Here is a 21,079-nt window from a genome sequence, read left to right on the forward strand (position 1 = left end):
TAGGTAGGAATGCCCCAAAAGATGCGTCGGTAAAGTCCATGGGATAGCTAAATGGAGCACTCACATAGTGACTCTCAAACTGGCTAAGGGAGAGTCACCGATGTCAAAGTAGAGGCCGGAGGTGTCACGAGCACTCGGAGAGTCGGTCAAAAGTGGAGCTTGGGCACCAAGGACAATCGGGGCGGTAATCGGAGAAGTCGGGAAGTGTTTGGAGCTCACATCAAGCTCGGAGCAGCTTCACTTGTTGACGGGATGTGGAGCAAGTGACGGGCAGAGAAGAGGGTGTGTTGCAGGACAGAGAAGAGCTGGAGATGACGAGGTGTGAAAAGAGTATTCCCCGCTGAAACCGGCCTCTAATCACTCAGATGGCAGTGGAACTAAACCTTTAATCACTTCAGCACTTATTTACAGCTCATAAAGCATATATCACAACCATTAACCATTGCATGATCACCATCTGACATTTACCCATTTGTTCACAAACAAAACCACTGAAAAAGGATGGAGGCTAGAATGCCCTTGCTCATTTTTAGAGAACACAGTGACGTCATCGAAGAAAGTGCCCACAAACTTTCTGTGTGCTCTAAAAATTCTGTCCATCATTCTATTGAAAGTGGCAGGTGCATTAGTCAAACCAAAAGGCATCACAAGGAACTCATATATGTCAAATGAATTGCGGAAGGCAGTCTTATAGACATCTTCAGGCCGTATCCTTATCTGATGGTATCCACTTTTAAGGTCAATACGACTGAACATTGAGGAACCTTCCAACCGATCCAATATATCATCAATGCGTGGAATTGGAAAACGGTTCTTAATTGTGACTTTATTCAAAGCCCTATAATCAATACACATTCTCCAACTGCCATCCTTCTTTTGCACAAGCAACACAGGGGAACAGTAAGGAGAATTACTTGACTGTACTAATCCCTTTTCCAAGAGTTCCTTCACTTGTGACATTATCTCTTCCTGTTGTGTCTTACTGACACGATAAGGAGGTATATTAGACGGTGAGCTTGCTGGAATTATATAGGGGGTGTTTTATAGTCTAGTGAGTCCTATGGATGCCACGTGTCATATTGGGAGTTATCCCATATGCATAGGTGTTCATGTGTGTGTGTGTGTGCTCTTATATAAGAGCTGTACTTGTCTAGTGTCAAATCAATCAAGTATCAAGCTACAAGCTCTTTGGTCTACATGTGAGTACTTTCATTTTTGTTCATTGCTCTCGTCATTTCATTTCCATTTCATTATGTCTCCTTTTGAGTATCACTTCCTCTCTCCCTAGCCTATCCTCTCTCTCTCTCCCTCTCTCCACCATGTTCCTTCATTTGGTATCAAAGCCTCCCTTCCTACCTTCCCCTTCTTCTTGCTCTATCTAGAGGATGAGAGAAGCCCGCAAATGGAAGCTCCCCTCTCCTCTAAGGTAGAGCCTCCCTCCCCTTAGCCTCGCCATGGTTCCTCGCCATCAAGTACTCCGGTGTCCTAGTGATTGCTCCTGGTCCTCGTTTGTGAGTTCGGCTCACTCCCGCATCAGTTCGTGGTTCTCCCTCAGCATTGGCGGACATTCCTCATCAGTTGGTTGCCAAAAACTTATTTTGGAGCAGTCCAGCGGCTGTTTTTTGACCTTTTCAAGTCCGATTTTGACGTTTTTTGGACATTTTCGCACTGCCCAAACATAAACGACCCTGTCCCGCACCATTGAGAGAAAAAAAATCAATTTTTTGTCCGTACGGACCTCTGCAGGCGGATGCGCAACAGTGCTAGGAGTCTGTACAACTTGTCAGAAGGCGATTCCGAGCAGTTTTAGGCTACTTTTTGGCATTTTTTGCTCAGATTTGGACTCCCGTGACCTCCACCAGTGATTTGAGCTTCCCGAGCTTACCCACAAGTCATTTCGATTGTACCGACACTCCGGCACATTGACTTGAGGCTTCCGACAGCTTTGATGTACATGATTTTTGCCTCTATGAGTTAAAGAAATCTTCTTGTTTCTCATCTGCACATCAGTTCCCACACTGTAGTTTCAACTTCTTGTATTTCCAATGTAATAAAGCGTCATATCTCAGCGTACTTGATTTTTGTCAAAGAGAATAGCCAATCAGTTCATGAAGGCTCTACTCTTTCTGCTTTAGATAGAGAAAGGGCTGCTTTTATTTCAGATTTTCAGGATTGTTTCTCAGATGCACTTCCTCAAGAATTACCTCCCAAGAGGCCCGAGGATCATCAAAGACACCTAGTACACTCATTTTTGACTCACTTTGGCTTCATATTCCAACAACTTCAGCCCTTACGGTTTGTAGGCCATTGTATGGGCTATCCATAGGTGCCACTCATTCCTTGGTATGTGCCTTGTAGTCCTAGTTAGGGGCAGTTAGGACAATTGATACAGTTAGCACATGTACCAATTACTACAATGAGGACCACCAGAACACCCTATGCTAGGGTTTCATCATATAGGGTGTATGTTGTACTTATTTCTCTATCGCAACAATTTCTTATATCAGCTCATTTTTGTCTTCATTGCTTCATTTCTTGAGCTTCCATTGCTTGCCCTAGTCTACTACACCAAATGGCATGCATGAAATTTGGCCTCCACCCTATGCCTAGGGGTAAGTTTGGTCCATATTGCACCTTTGAGTCAGCAAGTGAATGGGTTTAGAAAGTCACAAAGACAGTCCGCAAATGGAGGAGAGGTGATATGACGAAACCAAGCCAAAGTTGTCTCAATTTGAATTACTGGCTTGTGTTGCTGCTAGTGATGATTGTCCTCTTGCTATTGATATTGCATTGACATGTGCCAATGCTTGGAATGTCTAAAAAAAGGCAAATATTTTTATTAAAAAAACCAAATAACATGCGTGAAATGTAGGCTCCACCCCATGCCTAGGGATGATGAAGATATGGATAATGGGATGGCGATGGCTTGAATTTTGTTTGAAACAAAAAACAAATCATGAAAATTTAGGTGCAAGTTATTGGCTGCTTGTTGTAATATTTTAGTTTTCAGGTTGCTTTTTTGGGCTAATTTAACTTTGTAGTTTTCTTTGACTAATAACCCATTCTTGGTTTGAAGCATAAACCAAATTGTGGTGTGAATCCCTTGCAAGGTTAGCTACAAGCCACAATGTTGTGCGGCGGACTGGTTAAGGGGCAGCGATATTCTCTAGACTAGTGGCAATTGGAAATGGTGAGGGTGGTGGATGTGCTTCCCTTGTCGCTCTTGGCTCCCTTTGTTAAAAACGATGGACTCTTGTCGTCCTTAGCTGCTGCAACATGTGTAACAACATTTACTAGCAATTAATAGATGAATGGGTGAGGAGAAAGAGGTCGCCTTGCCTCATCATGGTTGCTTGCATTGATGGCGGCTGTGGCTCTCAAAGCTAGCCACCAACTGGGATGTAGCCCCCTGAATACTGGACTCAACTTGAGAGTACACTCCCCATGGAGGGAACTAGAGGTTTCTATCACATCTCCAAGAAAACTATTGATGAAGTAAGATGAGGAACGACATGAAGGAAAAAGAAACTCCATGTCCTAGAGAATCTCCTATCTTGTCTTGTCTTGTCACGTGTCACTCATAAGCAGTTGGAGCTGCTTTTGGGCCTGACTGGGATCCCATTAGGACTCGTGGTGTTGTGTCCGAGATATATTGTTGGCTGTCAGATGTGTACCAAGTGTTTGAAAGAACTTGCTCAGTGTTATACCCTTGTGTAGTGATGGGAATGATGTTAGCTTCACAACGATAAGTGTACTATAAAGGAACCATTCATGAGAGTCATGGGCTCAGGTAGCAGATATGAAGGCCCTTTTTACATTGATTGCAATGTGTTGAAGAAAGAATATGCATTGCTCACTTTGGAACAGCTCACTACAAAATCTTTGGGGTAGAAGCATGGCTCACATATGCCCAAAAAGTGTTTACACATTGGAAACGCCTTGGATCGGGTAGATCCACATATCTCCTTTTATGATAGGTGAGTTTATGGAAAGGTAAACGTGAGAAAAAAGGGCACATGCACCCCTTGATCTTGTGCTCTGAGACTTGGTTGGGCCTATGAAGATTGAATCATTTAGTTTGAAGAATATATGTTTAATAGATGATTTTTAAAAAAAATGTTTAATTGTATTTCTTAAGCAAGAAATTAGAGATAAAAAGAAGTGTCAAGGAAATTAGATTATAAGAGGTGATAGATCATAGAGGTGGTGACTATAAAGTGATCAGCTCAAAATATTTTTGCAGCAAGCAAGGCATTTAGTAACTAGTCCCTGCTATGCGTGATGGAGTTTATGGTTTTCAATCTTATGAGTGACTATTGTGAGATTGAAACTGCACTATGTCGTGTTTTTAGAGGATGAGTTTGGGAATGTTCCTGGATTCATCTAGGTATGAAGGCATTTAGTAACCATTCACTATTGAGGACACTAAATGGAATCAATTGGCAGAGAGGAAGAACAAGCATCTTGCTGAGGCATCCAAGTCTACGTTCAAAGACATGGGAATGCCAAATGTATTTGGGGTAGAATCATTGCAACAGCCCAAAGGTGCCGATAAAATTTTGAGAAAATTATATGGATGGTACTTGAAGCCCATTGACGATGTAAAGTCATAGGATGTTCTTGAGGGCAAGAAAAGGACGGTAACTAGCCAAATGCTAGTAGCTAATGAGAATGCAAATACCTCTTGATAAGTAGTGCTGGTGACTAACGGTCAGAGTTCGACTCAGGCATGTGCATTGAAAGAATGCCATAAACATGAAGTGGATGCCATTGTAAAAAATGTCATGTTGGGATTTGTTGACAGTTGACCTGTCATTTTTGAAAGAATGTTGCAAGATGCAAGTGGATACATAGAAAGAAAGTTAAAGAAAATGGTTTTCCTTTACGTATATGTGCTGGTGGAAAGGGTAAGGTGTGGCAACAAAGGAATAGAGGATCTACCAACTTGTTGTACGAGGCAAGATTGGTTGCCCAAAGGGGCTATATTTTATAGACTTTTGCACCAGTACACTAACAACACCATGTATGGCAGCACAATAATTTTTCCTATTAAGCATGGTGACTTATTTCCACAGGGGAATTAATGATGTAGGATGCAATATCTAAGAATCAAGCTAGATTACTACAGCCATTTTGCATTTTGGGGGATTGTTGGGGCTTGTGTAACCATTTCCAGCTCCATAAATACGATTCACATAAAAAATTAAGCAAATGACTTTCAAAGACAATTTCGTATCATGGCTGGGAACTTCAAACAGCAAAAGAAAACTCACAGATAGTGCTGAACTGAAATCGCCGTAGAGAGTGTGAAAGAGGGAGAAAGCGCATCACTAGGGGCTAGAAAGAAGGGGCTGGCCCCCCCGAAGGTCTTTATTGCAATAGAAAAAAACTTTGTACAACTTGCTCATAAAAGAGAATGAGGCTGAGTATAATACACTCTGTGTTCTTGAGGGCACAAGGCCTCTCTCTTTATAGACTAGTCGTGAGGGCACAAGGCCTCTCTCTTTATAGACTAGGCTACAAGCCCGAAAGCATGGGCTTTCCAAAAAGCTGGGGCTTGCTTTTCTTTAAAAAGTTGGCTTTGGGGACTTTATTTCCCCAATTTTGGTGCTGAATTTCGTTTTTGGCTCTAATGGGTCCTTTTTAAAGTTGGGCACCACTTTCTTGGTGCTTTTTGCTCTTGTGGATCTGCTTTTTGGCACTTGCCCCTTAAAATTTGGGCCTTTTTTGCACTCTTTTAGGCCATACACATTTAATAAACAAGTGAGTACAAGTACTCGCGAGCATTGCCTTCAATTGGTTCTGTCAAAGGAAAACAATTATCAAGATGAATGAATGGTTAATTTGCAACACCTGTGATGGAAGCCCGTGTATAGGAAAGTTCGAATGATTTGCAAACTCCGAGAGAGAGAGAGAGAGAGAGAGAGAGAGAGAGAGAGAGTGAAAGAGAAAGAACCAAAGTAGTAGGGGGTCACGTGGTGAAAAGTGGTGTGGGACACTTTTTAAAGAAAAGTGTAACGATCGCGTTGCCTGGAAGGCAGTGCTAACAAAATCCAACACTTTAACCCATTAGAGGTTACGCAAATGCATGCATTTTGATCCTTGGACTATTCCTAGTCCCTTGTGGGCATCCCCACAGGTCTCTTCAGCAATGCAAAGCAAAGAACAAAAAAACTCTTTCTAGTTAACCAAAGTTAACTTTCTTTGACCAAAGTCAATCTACTTAAGATTTCTCTTAATTTCTTTCTATGAACGAAGTCAATCTAATAAAGATTTCTCTTTATTTCTTGGGATAAATATGATTTCATGACATCCCATTAGCTTCTAATTAGTTGTCTTTGGCTGAAAAGATTTTTGGTACAACTGTAAAACTTGAGGATATTCTGATAAGAATTCCTCATCTACCCACTTGGCATCAAGTGCCGAATAGTTTTTGAACTTGACAAGGTACCTGCGGTAATTCTACCTCTTGGTCCTTTCTTTTCTGTATGATACACAATTTGTTCTGGTATAAGACTGGTTGCTACTTCTAAGGGCTTTGTACTACCCTCGGCTTCTTTGGCTGCAACTCCATCTTAAAATTGAAAAGAAATGTTAGAAACACTCACTTGTACCAATACTTAAGCATATTAAGCTCCATGGACTTCTCATTTATGAGTGGTTAGATCTTCAAATAAATGTAAGGCAAACTTTATCAACATAATGAGATACTCGGCCTTAGACATTTGTAAAAACTACTTCTGGGAGCCTTTCTTTGTCTTCGTTCCTTGAGAGACTCTTCAAGTCTTCTCAAAGGGAGTGATTTACAAATGCATACTGATACTTTTCCAAGTAGTATGAACCTCTTCTTGGAATTGTTTTGAAAAGAACTTTCTTTGAAGAATTTCTCAAATTTCCATTCATAAGTCGCCAAACACTTACCATGCCTGTTAGGTGTCGACTTACTGCTCCCGAAACTTGTCCGTCCAAAAGAGTATATTACTAATGGATAACTTTAAAGCTGTGTGACTTTGGCCAGATTAACACATGAGAGACCATAAAGATTTCTGTTTATTCTATAAACAGGTTCCAATAAAGGAAAAATGTAGGATGATAAAATTTTGACTTGGCCAACGATGACCATAATAAAATTCCATCATGTAAAGAGCCGGTTCTTGAGCATATCATGCTCCATGATAAGAAACAATGAAACTGAATATCATAACAGAAATCCTTTGAAATGAGATAATTGGAAACATATTACTGTGTCATAACGGAGTAAAACCATATTCATGACTGTTGATTCGGCTAACTTAGAACATGCTACCCTCAAGTGGGATCTGTCCTTAGATCTCAAGGGTACTTGTTTCCCTTGTATAATAACTCCTCAAGCTATTCTTGAATCATATAAATTGATTGCTTTGGAATTAACTGAGAGACCAAGCTTTGCACTTAATAGATTCATAGATCACATACGGTCCAACTGTGTATTTCTTTTTATACGCGAAAGATATCCATTCTCCTTTGCAATGACAAGATTGTAAGTCCATAGTCTTGACTAAATAGAAGAAACTAGTTTCTTAACAAAAACAATACAACTGGAGTCCTCCGGAGCCGAAATAATATAACTTGGAATAAATAGCTGTGTGAAAATTGATTTTCAACCTTGGGGAACACACCCTTTAATTGAGGTGGCCTTCCCTTGAACTATACTCTGTTCTCAAACAATCAGGAAAACAAGACACTTCTCTCCTCGTATTAGCATACAAGGGTTAGAAAATAAAAGAAGAGAGTAATAAGTATACATATACTTGGCCTTTTGATGTACTTTCCCAAAACTTTGTTGAGGCAGAATTCTCGTCATGGAGATCCCCATGAATCGAGCCATGCTATAACTTTGTGATATGTAAGATAATTCTGACATAAAAGGAATTCATGGCCACTGTCATAAGAAAACTCTATGTCCATACCAGAAATTCGACTTGCTTGCTCTCCAGTTTGCAAAGTTACTGGTGGAGGATTGGGTCCCAACCACCCATTTGGATTTTCTAGAGGAGACCCATACATGCTGGCCACAATTCCATAAGCGATGCCTTGAATTTCAAAATTTTTATAATTAAGAGATTGGAAACAAACACTGATTCTTGTCTACTTCAAATCAAGTGCAAAGAGCTCGCAATTTCCAAATTGCAAGTATGTAGCTGAAATCACAAACTAGGCAGGACTGTTTCGAAACATGAATTGATACAAAAAGCACAAGATCATTGAGAAAAAGTAACCAATTCTGAATCACAATTTGGGACAGCAACAGCAATTGGAACTGAAACCAATACTTTTTAACTGCAAATCGTCCAAGATTTTGTTGTTTTGGACAGCATGCAAAACTGAATCAAATAATCAAGATTTGAGACACTGGACTTGAAATTTGCTGTTTTGAAACAAAAGACAGAGGAGTATTCTCCATGCCAAATTGCGCCAATCTCTAAGATAGCTGGCTGATCAAAATACTTTGTTTTCAGTGCTGAGAACCTGTCATCTACAAATTGCCATTGACTTGTGCTGCTCTTGGATTTGAATCGCTGACTATCTGAAGTTTGTTCGTCTTGCTTTATTTATGGCGAATCTTCTCTCCCACTCTGAATCGTAGCAAATTCTGCAAGCTTTGAGGGCTTGGATCGTAGTCACCAAAGACTGTGCTTGGATACCATTGTACTTAAATTCACAGCTCCATAAGTAAGATTCGCATCAAACATTGAGCGAATAACTTCCAATGACAACTTCGAATCATGGCTGGTTCGAGCAGCAAAAGAAAACTTATACAACTTTGAATCATGGCTGGTTCCAGCAGCAAAAGAAAAATTATAGATAGAAAGAAAAGAAAGAAAGAAAGTTTATTAAAGTCTTCGAAAGACCGATGGGTCTATGAGACTGTGAAAATCCTGATACAACGAGCTGTGGTAGTGGAGCTACTAAACGAGCATCCATACCAATGCAAAATGCAAAATGCAAAAAATGCAAAAATGCAGAACGGTAGTACTAAGTCCTAAGTACAACATAGTCATGTCGATGGTCGACTATATATCAATCTCAGCATCATCATCAATATCATCATCATCCCCAGCAACAGCAAGATATCAGGATGGATGAGGCAGTGGAGGCATGAACTCAGCAATATAGTGCTGTCGGCCACTCAGAGCTGCGGTCGTGGCACGTCTCTTGGTCGTAGCTCTGCGTCTAACCAGGGCTACTGTGACCCCTGTCGGTCGGGCTCCGACTCTAAACAAGGAGGGGATGTCTCCAAGTGTGATCTGTGTGTCGACCCTCTGTCTGAGCTGTTGGGTCACGGGCTCCGGGTCACGGTCATGTCGAGGCCTCGTCTCGTTGGGATCCATGTGATCTAGCTGAAAGAACTTCGTGATAGAGCTCTGAGAGGGATCAACCGAGGAAGAAGTCTGCTCTTGTCTCCGTGCTCGGAGTATCCTGTCGCGGTGTATAAGTGCCTCATGAATGAAACCTGCCAAATATCGCTGGTCTGGGTAGGAGAGGAAACGGGCTAAAATCCCATAACTATCCCTGAAGAGGTAGTGGAAACATCCTCGGATCTCATAGTACACAGGACACCTGAAGATGAAATGCTCCTTTGTCTCAACCTCCTGTATGTCACACAGTGTGCATATGCGCCGCTCCCTGGGTAGTCGCTCTGCTCTGCCGCTCTCGATGCGAAGTTTGTGTGAAGAGACCCGGAACTGCCCAAGAGAGATCCTCAGCGAGTGGGGTAGGTGAATCTGTGTGTATCCTGGTGGGTCAATGAAACCCTCCGGTGTGATATGTAAGAAGTGATCTCTGTAGAAGCTAAGCTTGATTGGGAGTTCACTCGGTTCCAACCAGGTCCAAAAAGTGTGTAGCTGTAGTAGATCCTCACAGATAACCTGGTTGACCTCGTGTGATAAGAGGGGAGAGAGCGGAGCATCCATGCTATACTAGAAGGGAGGTAGTCTATCCATGTGGAGCCCCATTCGCTCAAACCATCTCTCTGTACGTGCATACCAGCATCTCTGATCTCCTGCTGCTGCAAGTGCCATAGAAGAGGATAGAGCTTTCCATGGTAGCCTGCTACGCCTCGAGGTATAATCCCCATATTCCCTAACTCGGTACAGATATGTGATGACTTGAAATGCAACATCTAGCTGTAAAGGAGGTGACCCAAACTCAGCCTGAATGATCCGGTGAGGAACGGATGACTCACCACGAATCATCCGTGATAACATGAGAACCTGTAGCCGCTCCACACGGGCCCACTCTGTATCCGACAAGTCTGGCCCCCAACAAGGGCTGCCGTACATCCCCACTGGGCGAGCCAAGGAGTCAAAAAGCAACCCCTTGGTGCGAGCGGAAGCACTGCCTCTCTAGCCTGGCCAATGAGGCATACCCTCTACTTAAGCGTGCCTGCATTGCGGGTCTCATAGTGAAGCTCGGTGCGGAGAAGATAACCCCAAGATAAGTGTATGATGAAACTATCTCAACAGATGACCCCGCAAATGTGAACTGCTCCTGACGCATGATGGCTCGAGATGTATTGAAGATCATGACCTTGGTTTTACCCAGGTTGACCTTTAAATCATGAGACTCACAAAAGGACTGTAGTGCGTCTAGGTGTCTTTGAAGGCCCTCTGCTGAGGAAGACAAGAGAGCCACGTCATCTGCATAGAGCAAAATCTAGATCAGTGTGCCCGCAAGAGAGCAACCTACACCCCCTTGTGTCTGCATCATCGTCTCAAGCTCGTCAATGTAGAGGCCAAACAAGGTAGGCGACAAAGGACACACTCGTTTGACCTCGATGGTGATAGATAACAAGGAAAATTAGGTCTTGCAATCGACAGTTTTCTTAGCTATAATAGAAATGGGTCGATTGAAAAACGAAGGAGAATTCACAATGCAAGATGTAAAAATTTATCTTTCCACGGCCCCCGTGTTGGCTACGATATGGTTTGGGCTGCTAGCCGGTTTACTAATAGAACTCATGTTTTCATTTGTCCACCCGGATCCTAGCCGAACTCTGTCAGAAACTCTCGTAAAGTGCCATGACAGCCCAAATGATCTCCTGGCCATAATCCAAATCCTGTAGGCGTCGTATGAGGCGGGCTCTCGGGACCGTGTCAAATGCCTTGCAGAAATTCACAAAGCAACAATAAACCCTCTGCTTTCGTGACCTCGCCTCCTCGATGATACATCTGAGCGTGAGAATGTGGTCCATGGTTCCATGATCACGCCGGAATCCGGCCTGTCCTGTTGCTCTGAGTCCTCGACACTCTGCAAGTTTGCTAACCTTGGAGTCAAGTACTGATGCATAAATCTTGGACATGACATGTCCAATCATAATGGTCCTGTAGTTCTCCGGGCTCATGGGATCCCTTGCCTTGTGGATGGGTGAGATAGTGTTAATGGTCCAAGTGTGGAAATCCCAAACGAACCGCTTCATTAAAAAGCTTTGCTAAGATTGGGGCTAGGAGGTTAATCCCATATGCAATGAACTCAGTGCATAGCCCCTCATGATCCTTCACTCGACCATTATGAAGTTTCATTACGGCATCCTTTACCCCTCCTCTAGTGAAAAGGGTGCAGGATGTGGGACGAGGCATGTGTGAGAGGTTAGGGACTGGCTGATTTGGGATGTCATAAAGTGTGCGTGCATAATCAAACGAGATCTGGGTGTCAGTGAGTGGCGGAGGGGACCGTCCTTCTAGAAATCTCCGCCAGAAGTCCTTAGAGTTGTTACTAAACAAAATGAGTGCCCCGAGATGTTCGCTCTAGGTTTTGGACGCGGTTGTAGTCTAGCTTGCGATCGAGGAAGATTTCTTACTTCTTCTAGCTGGCAGCCCACGGAGGCTTGCCCATTGGCCCATGGTTGGAGCAGATGCGAGTGGAGGGGCAGTGCCATTGTTGCTCAGATGGTGTCTTGGAGACTACCCACACTGCCTATGGAGCTGTCGTAGCGCAGCGAGGATCTGGATGAGAGCCCTCAGGATCATGACACGCATGCAGAGCCTTCACAGACTACACCTGGGGGATGGTGGCTTGGTTGACAGAGGGAGGACACGCGTTCTAGATTGATGAGATCTCCCCAGCCTACCGGATATAGGGTCAGAGCATTCAGAGGATTGCACTCCATGAGGCAGCCCCCCTTGATGCCCTAGCTCCTCCTTCCCCTAGGGAAGATAGTGTTTGGGAGGTGGTAGCCAGCATCACGGCTTGGAACATTTGGGTGGCTCGCTATAGTCTCGTGATGGGAGAGCACTCAGTTCCACCCTCGGCTACCTTGGTTGCCATCTGGGAGGATATCATTTACACTCTACGGTTCACTTGGGAGCGTGGGACTCGAGGCTCCAGGGCGACTATTGAGAGGCGTGCTCGTTTCTGGAAGGCTTGGCTTGCAGGTGTTTTCTACATTTTCACCCCGCACCCACTTGGCTGTTAGCCCCAGTTCTCGAGATCCCCTAGGCAGTGAGCTGGGCTTCTCTGGGACAGGCCGGTTTTTTTCAGCCTTTTCTGGTTTTTCATACTTAGCACCTTCGGGGCTATTGTCTTGTATGAAATCTTTCAAGCATTAATAGAATGTTCTTTCTTTGAAAAAAAATAAAAGAGCATGATGTTGAGTAGAATACACTCTGTGTTCGTGAGGGCATGAGGCCTCTCTCTTTATAGACTAGGCTACCAGCCTGAAAGCATGGGCTGTCCAAAAACTTGGGGTGTGCTTTTCTTTAAGAAGTTGGCTTTGGGGGCTTTATTTGCCCAAATTGGGCGCTGAATTTCGTTTTTGACTCTAGTAGACCCTGTTTAAAGTGGGGCGCCACTTCGTTGGTGCTTTGCTCTTGTGGGACATGCTTTTTGGCACTTGCCCTTTAAAATTTGGGCCTTTTTGCACTCTTCTAGGTCCTACACTTTCAATAAACAATATCCAATACTTTAACCCATTAAGGTTCGTGGACTATTTCTAATCCCTTGTGGGCACTGGGTGTCCCCGCGGTTCTCTTAACCAATGCAAAGCAAAGACAAAAAAACCTCTTTCTAGTTAAGCGAAGTCAGTTCTTTTGTTAATAGAACATTGCAAGAATGGCTAGCAAGGGAAAGAGAAAGGTTCGAGAGGTGTCAGTTTATGATGGAGTTAGTTCTGGAAGAGGATGGTTTTTGGATATATACAATAACGAACTCCAAAAACTCCATAAAGTGCATTGTTTTGTGAACATCCAATGAACAACTTTTGAAGATGTTGGACAAGTTAAAGAGATGGAGGATACCGAGAAAGATAACGTTCCTTGTCTTAAAATTCATACATTGGGAGGCAGTGTGTATCAATTGGATCCTGCTTGTTTTGATCATGCAAGGATGAATGCTACTAGGGAGGACACGATGATATCTAGGGGTTGGATTAATGAGCCAAAAAATTATACCAACAACCAGATATTAGAAAGCTTTGATTTGGTAACAAAAGGGCTTGTCTACCTATTGATTGAGTTATGACAAGTGCAACCAATGCGAAGGGTCCTAAATTATTTGTATAGTTCAGATCGAGGACCTCATGAAGGAGTCGAGTGTCCTTCATAGGTTGGTGCAATAATTTTTTGCATAGTACATGTATTTCACAGTCTGTGCGCTTTGTTGAGCTTTTTCCACTTTTAAGATATATGATGTGATATCTCCATTGTTTTCCGAACAATGTCTATGGGTCTTGTGTCATGTTTTCCAATTCTATCCATAGCTAGCAACTTTCTATTTTGATGTGCCTAAGAGAATCTTAGGCACATCAAAATCAATACTGGTATATAAGCTTTGTCTAGGACCTGCCCTTGGTATTTCAAAAGTAGGAGCCCTTTGTATGGCTTGATGTTCCAATGAGGCTATGTCGGGTGACTAGCGTTTGCATGCGACACATTTCCCTGGTGGGTTGGTATGTAGCAACAACTTGCTTTTCTTACTCTATGGTATCTCCTTAGCACATCTTACACCTGTCTTTCTTGCAATGTCTTTCCATCTGGATTTTTCCGCCTCAAGGTCATGTCAGCTAGTCCTTGCCTTGCACTTTAGGTCTCTCTAGAAGCGTTCTCATTGTGTGAGAGAGAGAGAGAGAGAGAGAGAGAGAGAGAGAGAGAGAGGAGGGAAGGGGGGGGGGGGGGGGCACTTGCACCCCAACTTCTATGTTCCCTCTCCTTTCGCTGAAATCAGGAGCCATTTATTTCTTTTTGAAAGCATATGTACTTGTAATCTTGTGTGTAAAATTTTAAAGGCTGGTCAGCTATAGATTTGTTGTGCAACATTTAGATTTTATTCTTGTGTCTGATGGGTTATCTTTTTGTTTGCTAAACACAGGCATTGGGAGATTTCACAAAAATCATTGGTGACTTTGAGTCTTTGGCTGAACGAGGGGATCTATGGTATGAAAGCGACACACAGGCATACTTTGATGATGAGGAACATTACAAAATGATAAAAGCTATGTGCAGGCTGTCTTGTAGCATGTGCGAGCAAGCAGAAGGTCCTGGCAAAGAATATGTCAAGAAGGGATATGTATTCAGAAATCTTGATTTGCTACGCCGGCACCTTTTCCATGCTCACAAGGTTCAGATGTGTGGCCTTTGCCTGGAAGGGCGGAAGGTGAGTTGATACCTTGGCTTGTTGATGTTGATCTTGGTGTAACTTCAAATTGCTTAGTGCTTAATTGTTACATCCATTTGCATGCATGTGATGAGTGGAGTTTACTATATTGAGGACATGCTAATTGGACAACATTGCCTTGGCTTGTTGATGTTGATCTTAATGTAACTTCAAGTTGATCTTGGTGTAACTTCAAATTGCTTAGTGCTTAATTGTTACATCCATTTGCATGCATGTGATGAGTGGAGTTTACTATGTTGAGTTGTCATAGTAGCTAGTCCCTGCTATGCATGATGGAGTTTATGGTTTTCAACCTTGTGAGTGACTATCATGAGATTGAAACTGCACTATGTTGTGTTTTAAGAGGATGAGTTTGGGAATGTTCCTGGATTCATCTAGGTATATGCTTCTGCCGTATTAGCGGACATGCAAATTTCACCTTGTGAAGTTTTCGTCCAAGTTGCGGCCTGCTGGTATTGTGATAATTCTTTCTATCTTACATGGTGCGTTGCCCTATCAGCTAGATTTAGATTTAGATGCTCCTTGGGGAGAGACTAAAATGAAAATGTTTAGACTTCACAAGCAGTTGTAGCTTGAATGAAGAGATTTTGGACTACCTTTTGATTAGCCTTCTCCTTTAGTGCTAGCCTTCATCATGGCTGAGTCTGCCCTTCACCTCCGGAGTGCCGACAGAAACTCAGTACGAAGACTTTGTATAAATGGATGCTCAAGTATGTGTTGGTGTGTGGATTTGTATGTGTGAGAGCATATTTTTATACTATGGTCTACACCCACTGTTGGGCGCTGATGACGTCGGTTGGGATGTCATAGTAGCTAGTCCCTGCTATGCATGATGGAGTTTGTGGTTTTCAACCTTGTCAGTGACTATCATGAGATTGAAACTGCACTATGTTGTGTTTTTAGAGGATGAGTTTGGGAATGTTCCTGGATTCATCTAGGTATATATTTACTATATTGAGAACATGCTAATTGGACAACATTGCTTATCCCTGAGGAAGTCTTTGTGCCACAGTCATGTGTCCATCATTATTTTGTACAATGAGAGGTAAGATGGCTGCAAGTTTTGGGCTTGGAGCTTATGGTATACTAGTACAGCTGTATACGGCAATTTGTGAGAGACCAGATGACAGTGAGTTGACAATCATTATTCAGCAGGCTTAGGATAATACAACTGCTACTGAGGACTCTGACGAGAGATTTCTGAAGTCAATTAGTAAGAGCATATGCAGCCTCTCAGGAGGGTAGTTCATATTCATGTCAGATTTAAGGGCACAATGGGTTTTCATTGGTTTAGACATTGACACAATTCGCAGAAATTATCCTTTGATTGGGGCACTGGCCTTCTATTGCCCTGTTTGCTGTAATTTCTGTCATAGAAACATCTGAATTAGTAAGTTGCTCATATATGAGCTGTGGACTTAATTGCAATATATTTTGGGAAAGCGAGCTACAATTGGTTCATGCTTGAGGCAGCAGAAAATTTTTGTATCATAGAAAAGCAGTGTTTAGACTTGGAAGCTCTCAGAAGTGTGGGAAGTGGGTGAGAGTTTTACTTTTTGATCATATAGAAATTACAAAATCTCTACTGCCATCTTAAATTGTGGTCTGAAGAGAGGATAGTTTTATTCTGATAAGTGATTATTTAGCTTTTGGAAGCTGCACATGTTCGAGTTAGAGCAGCCAATCAAGAGCAATGTATGATCAAGGGGGAAGATAAATTGTGGCCATGCTCTACATCTTGCTGGACTTGAGGCAGTTGTTTGATTGTGACCTGAAAGCTTACTATCTTTTAACCAACCATTCTATTGGTCTATCTCTTGTGGCCTTGCCACGTGTCACACAGACATTCACTCACCATCTCACTCAGAGGGCAGCCAACTAGATGCAAGTATTGCATCTAGTGCATGTGTTTGGTGCATTATGATTGGGTACATTGTGTTAGTGTGCCACATAGGATGGGGTTGACGCTCTGGCTTTTGTGAGAAGCCACCAGGAAGCTTCTCCATCCTCACTCATCAGTTGGTTTGCTATATTTTGGGGCTCATTGTGTGTTTGCAGTACAATTCTGCATTTTCATTTGTATGCTTTTCATTCTAGCCAGTGTTGACATTTCAGTTTGCAGCAATGTATGTATGCGCATCGATTCCTACCTTTGTGTGGAGGGCGTTGCAGTCTAGCAGCCCCCTTTTTCTTGTTTTCTTTCATTGTATCAAAGTCTTACGTCCATGACTGGACTAACTAGGGTATAGGCTTATCAAAGCCTATGCATGACTAGCTTGGGATCGAGGAATAGATCTAAGGTTAGAACATGGTCTAACCTAGGGTTGAGACCAGAGCTAGCAAAGGGGAGGTCTAGATCTTGTGGATAGAGCTAGCCCGCTAAAGGCACTATACTTGGCAAAGGGTGGCTGCAAAGTAAAGTAAAGTTACTTTACACATGCATGCTAAAGTGTTGGCTCACAACTAAAGATAGCCGGGGCCTAGTCTATAAGTATAGGCCAAAGGGCTCATTATCAGGAGTCCGAGGAGTGTGCTCCTTTGGTCGTTGACTTGCTGGCCTGGGAGCAATAGCTAGAGGAAAGGACATGTGGTATGGGATGCATGTCTGGACTTCAAGGCTGGCTCGCTCTCTGCGGTGGTTTAGACCTCTAGCTCCAACGTGGCTATACGTATTGAGCCTACGGTTGGGAGGTGAGCTGCTAGCTCCAACCCTTATAGGCTGTATGCGGGTGCGTCCCTTGGTTTGATAGGACTGTGGCTTGAAGTTGTGCTTTACCAAGGTCTGGGGCTTACTAGACTTGGATAGGGGTTGTTGCATTTGGTATCAGAGCCAGCTTCGAGCTCTGTAGAGTCCTGATGCTATGAGGGTGTAAACTACTCAGTGCTTTCTATCAATTCAGACAACGGATTTTGCAGAGGCATTTGAATGAGATGATTGCGAGTTGCCAAACACATATACTTGAACTTAAGAGTTTGCAATTAAGCTGGAATTAAGACTTTACAGCTTAAACACAAAGTGACATCATTGGAAAATGCAATATGATTGAGGGGCCAAGACGGCCCCCCCCCCCTTATCCAGGCTCACTTTATTCTTGAAAATGGAGATACAAGACCAAGGTGCAATGCACCTTCCAAACTGATGAACTCAGTGAAAACCTAGGACCTAGATACAAGACTCAAGAGCATATGTACAAGGTAGACAACAAAAAGGAGGACTCCAAGCTCAGGTTTCAACTCTTGGCTTGCCCAATCCACAAGGAAGAAGCGTGCAACAATCACCACTTACATCCAACATTAGAGACAAGCACTAGTTTCTAGAAAGATAGTAGAAACAACATGAAATAGTGCTGTAAATGAGATAAACTTGACAATACAGGCTCCCTTCGTGACTTGACCCTTTTGTAGATGAAGTCCTTGATGCCTCTGAAGCTACCTTGGGTGAGGAGAGTGTGGAAAATGGGGCTGGAATGAGAACATCTTAGAAAAACAGCCTGTAGGCTAGAGAGAGAAAGATTTTATGGAGTGATAGCTGTAGAGAGAGAGTGCCAATGCTGATCCCAAGGGAGGAGATGTAAGAGAGGAGCTGCTGCTGTTCCAGAGGTGCACAGAAAGGCAGATTTCTGCGAAGGAAATGGGCTGGAGCAGTAGAGAGAGAAATTCTGCAGTAGAGAGAGAAAGACTGCAGCAGGAGAGAGAAAGGGGCTGTGGCTGCTCCAGGCTAGGTGAAGGGGAGAGGATGCTGCTGCTGTTCCAGAAGAGCTGAGAGGGGGCAGATTTCTGGAGAGGAGGGGCTGGAACTGTAGAGAGAGAATGTGCTGTTGTAGAGAGAGAAAGTGCTGCTGAGGTGACAGAATGGCCTGGGGAGAAGCTGGCTGCACCCAAGGAGCTGGAGAGGTTCTGCTGCATCATCCAAAAGGAGGGAGAAGAAAAGTGACGAAATTTTCATGTGAGGAATGAAGGGGAGAGGCCTTCTTTTATAGGCTCAGCCCCCCCCCTAGGCCTAGAGTGGAAGGTGGACACTTGTCCCAGATTTTTGGTGGGCTGCAGTCCCAAAGAGGACAGCCCACAACCTGCCCCAAATCTACCAGATTTGGGGCCAAACACTTGGCCTGCATGCCCTGCCACTTGCCATGCATGCTGCCACATGTGTGGGACAGGTGGACTGACCTGCCAGCTCAGATTCCATGTGGCAGTCTGGCACGTGTCAGCTGCCATGTCACTCCCAAAAACCCTAAAATTTCAAAGTTGTCAGAATTTAATTCTGATCGCACCCACGGGTTCCTAATAGCTTAGACTATCTATTGACGTACTCTAAGGTCATAATTGAGCCATACTGAGCTCATTTGTTTGTCGTCTTATCTTGTATCTCCATTACTCTTGGCATGCTGCCAGGCCCACACCCAAAGCTCAGGGAACATTCTCTTGAATGGTTCCTAGGTCGGTATGCAATCTGTGCATTTGATTGGTCCCATGTTTGGGTACTCAGGTGGGGTGTGGTTTCTAGCTGTTCCTCTCAAAGAGAGGCCATCACTCTTGTGGGTCACTAATGCCCATAACCCCAAGCAAGGGGGTTCACCCTCAAATGCTAGACCTAGTCCCCATTGTCCGTAACTGAACAGAAGAAAAACATTTCATTTCTTAATAAGCATACTATTGAAAAACAAAAAGAAATAGTACCAAGCAAGTGGATACATGTTGAAGCAGGATGACAGAGGGAAAGCATAAATTCCCTTGGGAGTGCTTATCCTGTAGGCCATTCTATGGGCTATCCATAGATGCCACTCATTACTTGGTATGTGCCTTGTAGGCCTAGTTACAATCAGTTAGGTTAGTTGGTACAATTAGGACATGTACCACTTAGGACACTTAGTCCAGTTAGGCCACTTTGCCCTAGGGTTTTCTTATATTAGATCTCTCTTGTACTCATTATAACAGCTCGTTTTTGTCTTCTCTCCCTCATTTCTTGAGCTTCCATTGCTTGCCCTAGCCTACAGTGGTATCAGAGCAGGTTGGGGATCCCTCCCCTCAGCCATTGACAACTTTCCCAAGCTGTTTGGCAGCCTTTTGAGAGCACTTGTGGCCTCCTCAAGCATTTCCATCGGGAGAACTTTGTTCTTGGCATGGGAAATTGGCATTTTGGAGTGTTCTTTGCCGGTTTCGCCAGCATTTAGTGCATTTCTGACATTGTACGGGCTGTACGGACGATTGTACGCTGCAATTAATGCCTGTCGGAGGCTGTACAGGACCTGCTGTGCAGCATTTAATGCGTGTATGGGGTAGTACGGCCTGTTTTCTGCAGCCATTTTCCACACGTGTGGTTCGTACAACAGTATGGACTGCTGTACGGCCAATTTTGCTGCTGCACGGACTTGTTTGAGGCTCATTTCAGTTCATTCAAGGCTCTTTTCAGCGATTCGAAGCTCTCTGGTACTGTCTTGTGCTGCGTGCCGGTGTTGGAAGACTTTTGGAGCTTGCTGCTGTTATCCGGAGGCCTCTCCTTGAGCCCATTCCTTCTCATTTGGCTTCCCTTTGCCTCGGGCTGCGAGTTTCCCTCCATTGGATCACCCTCCTCTCATTTCGAAGTGCTCCTTCTTGTGGGAGTACTTTCTCTTGCTGTAACTCTCATTTCCAGCCTTCTCTTAGCATCTCTCACTGCCATTTGCTGTCCTTTTCACCTCTCCTATAAGGGTGAATCTCTCTACTCACGTTCGGAGCCTTTTCCTTGAGCCTCTGTTGCATTGGTTCTTTCCAATTTCTGCAAAAAAACCATTTCTTTGCATCATTCGCATTGTGGAAAGGCCTCGTGTTGCCTTTCGGGATTTTTCTTTCGTGTGTAGCAGGTACAATTTGAGACAGCAAAGTCTTTTGTAGTGAAAAGCTTTGAAGCTTGTGAAGAATTTTGCCACTTGATTTTGAGAGGTTTCCCTTCTCTCATTTGCATTGCCACTTAGTGCTTTTGCCTTGAAATTCAGCACACTGACTAGCAGCAAGGATGATTTGTTTGGGATGCTTGTGCTGAGACAAGCTTGATGGCACAAATTACCCCATGTGGGCATACATGATGGGGCATGTTTTGGCTGCCAAGAATTTGTGGAATATTTTTTCAGGCGCTGAGGTCAGGCCTACTCGTAATGCTGCTTGTAGTACTATAGGTACTACCTTGGGTACTATGGGTCTAATGCTACGTTTGGTGTAGCTGCATCTTCCACTACAGGTACTTTGCCTCCTACTTACGAGCGCAGATTCAGTGGGGTGGTCATGATGCAAAGCACATGCCTTGATTGCTCTTTCAGTTAAAAGGGTCATTATCCCTCATATCCGGTCTTGCAAGACAACAAAGCAAGTGTGAGGTTAGCTTGCATCCTTATATTAGGTGCGGAATTGAAGGACTTGAAGCTTGAAGAGGGTGGCATTATGGATGCCTATCTTA

The 21,079-nt window shown here is 43.6% G+C and overlaps 1 protein-coding gene across 1 annotated transcript in view; it reads left to right on the forward strand.

Annotated features, from left to right (window-relative positions):
• LOC147885127 (uncharacterized) overlaps window positions 1-21,079 on the forward strand; it is a 100,805-nt gene that overhangs the window by 3,223 nt on the left and 76,503 nt on the right. The window contains exon 3 of the mRNA XM_087397307.1: window positions 14,344-14,628. Within this exon, the coding sequence (XP_087253433.1) occupies window positions 14,344-14,628 (285 nt within the window). The remainder of the gene's footprint in view (window positions 1-14,343; window positions 14,629-21,079) is intronic.

Source organism: Dipteris shenzhenensis, chromosome 26 (assembly GCF_047967505.1).
Source record: "Dipteris shenzhenensis isolate YYH24624 ecotype China chromosome 26, Dip_SZ_1.0, whole genome shotgun sequence".
NCBI lineage: Eukaryota > Viridiplantae > Streptophyta > Polypodiopsida > Gleicheniales > Dipteridaceae > Dipteris > Dipteris shenzhenensis.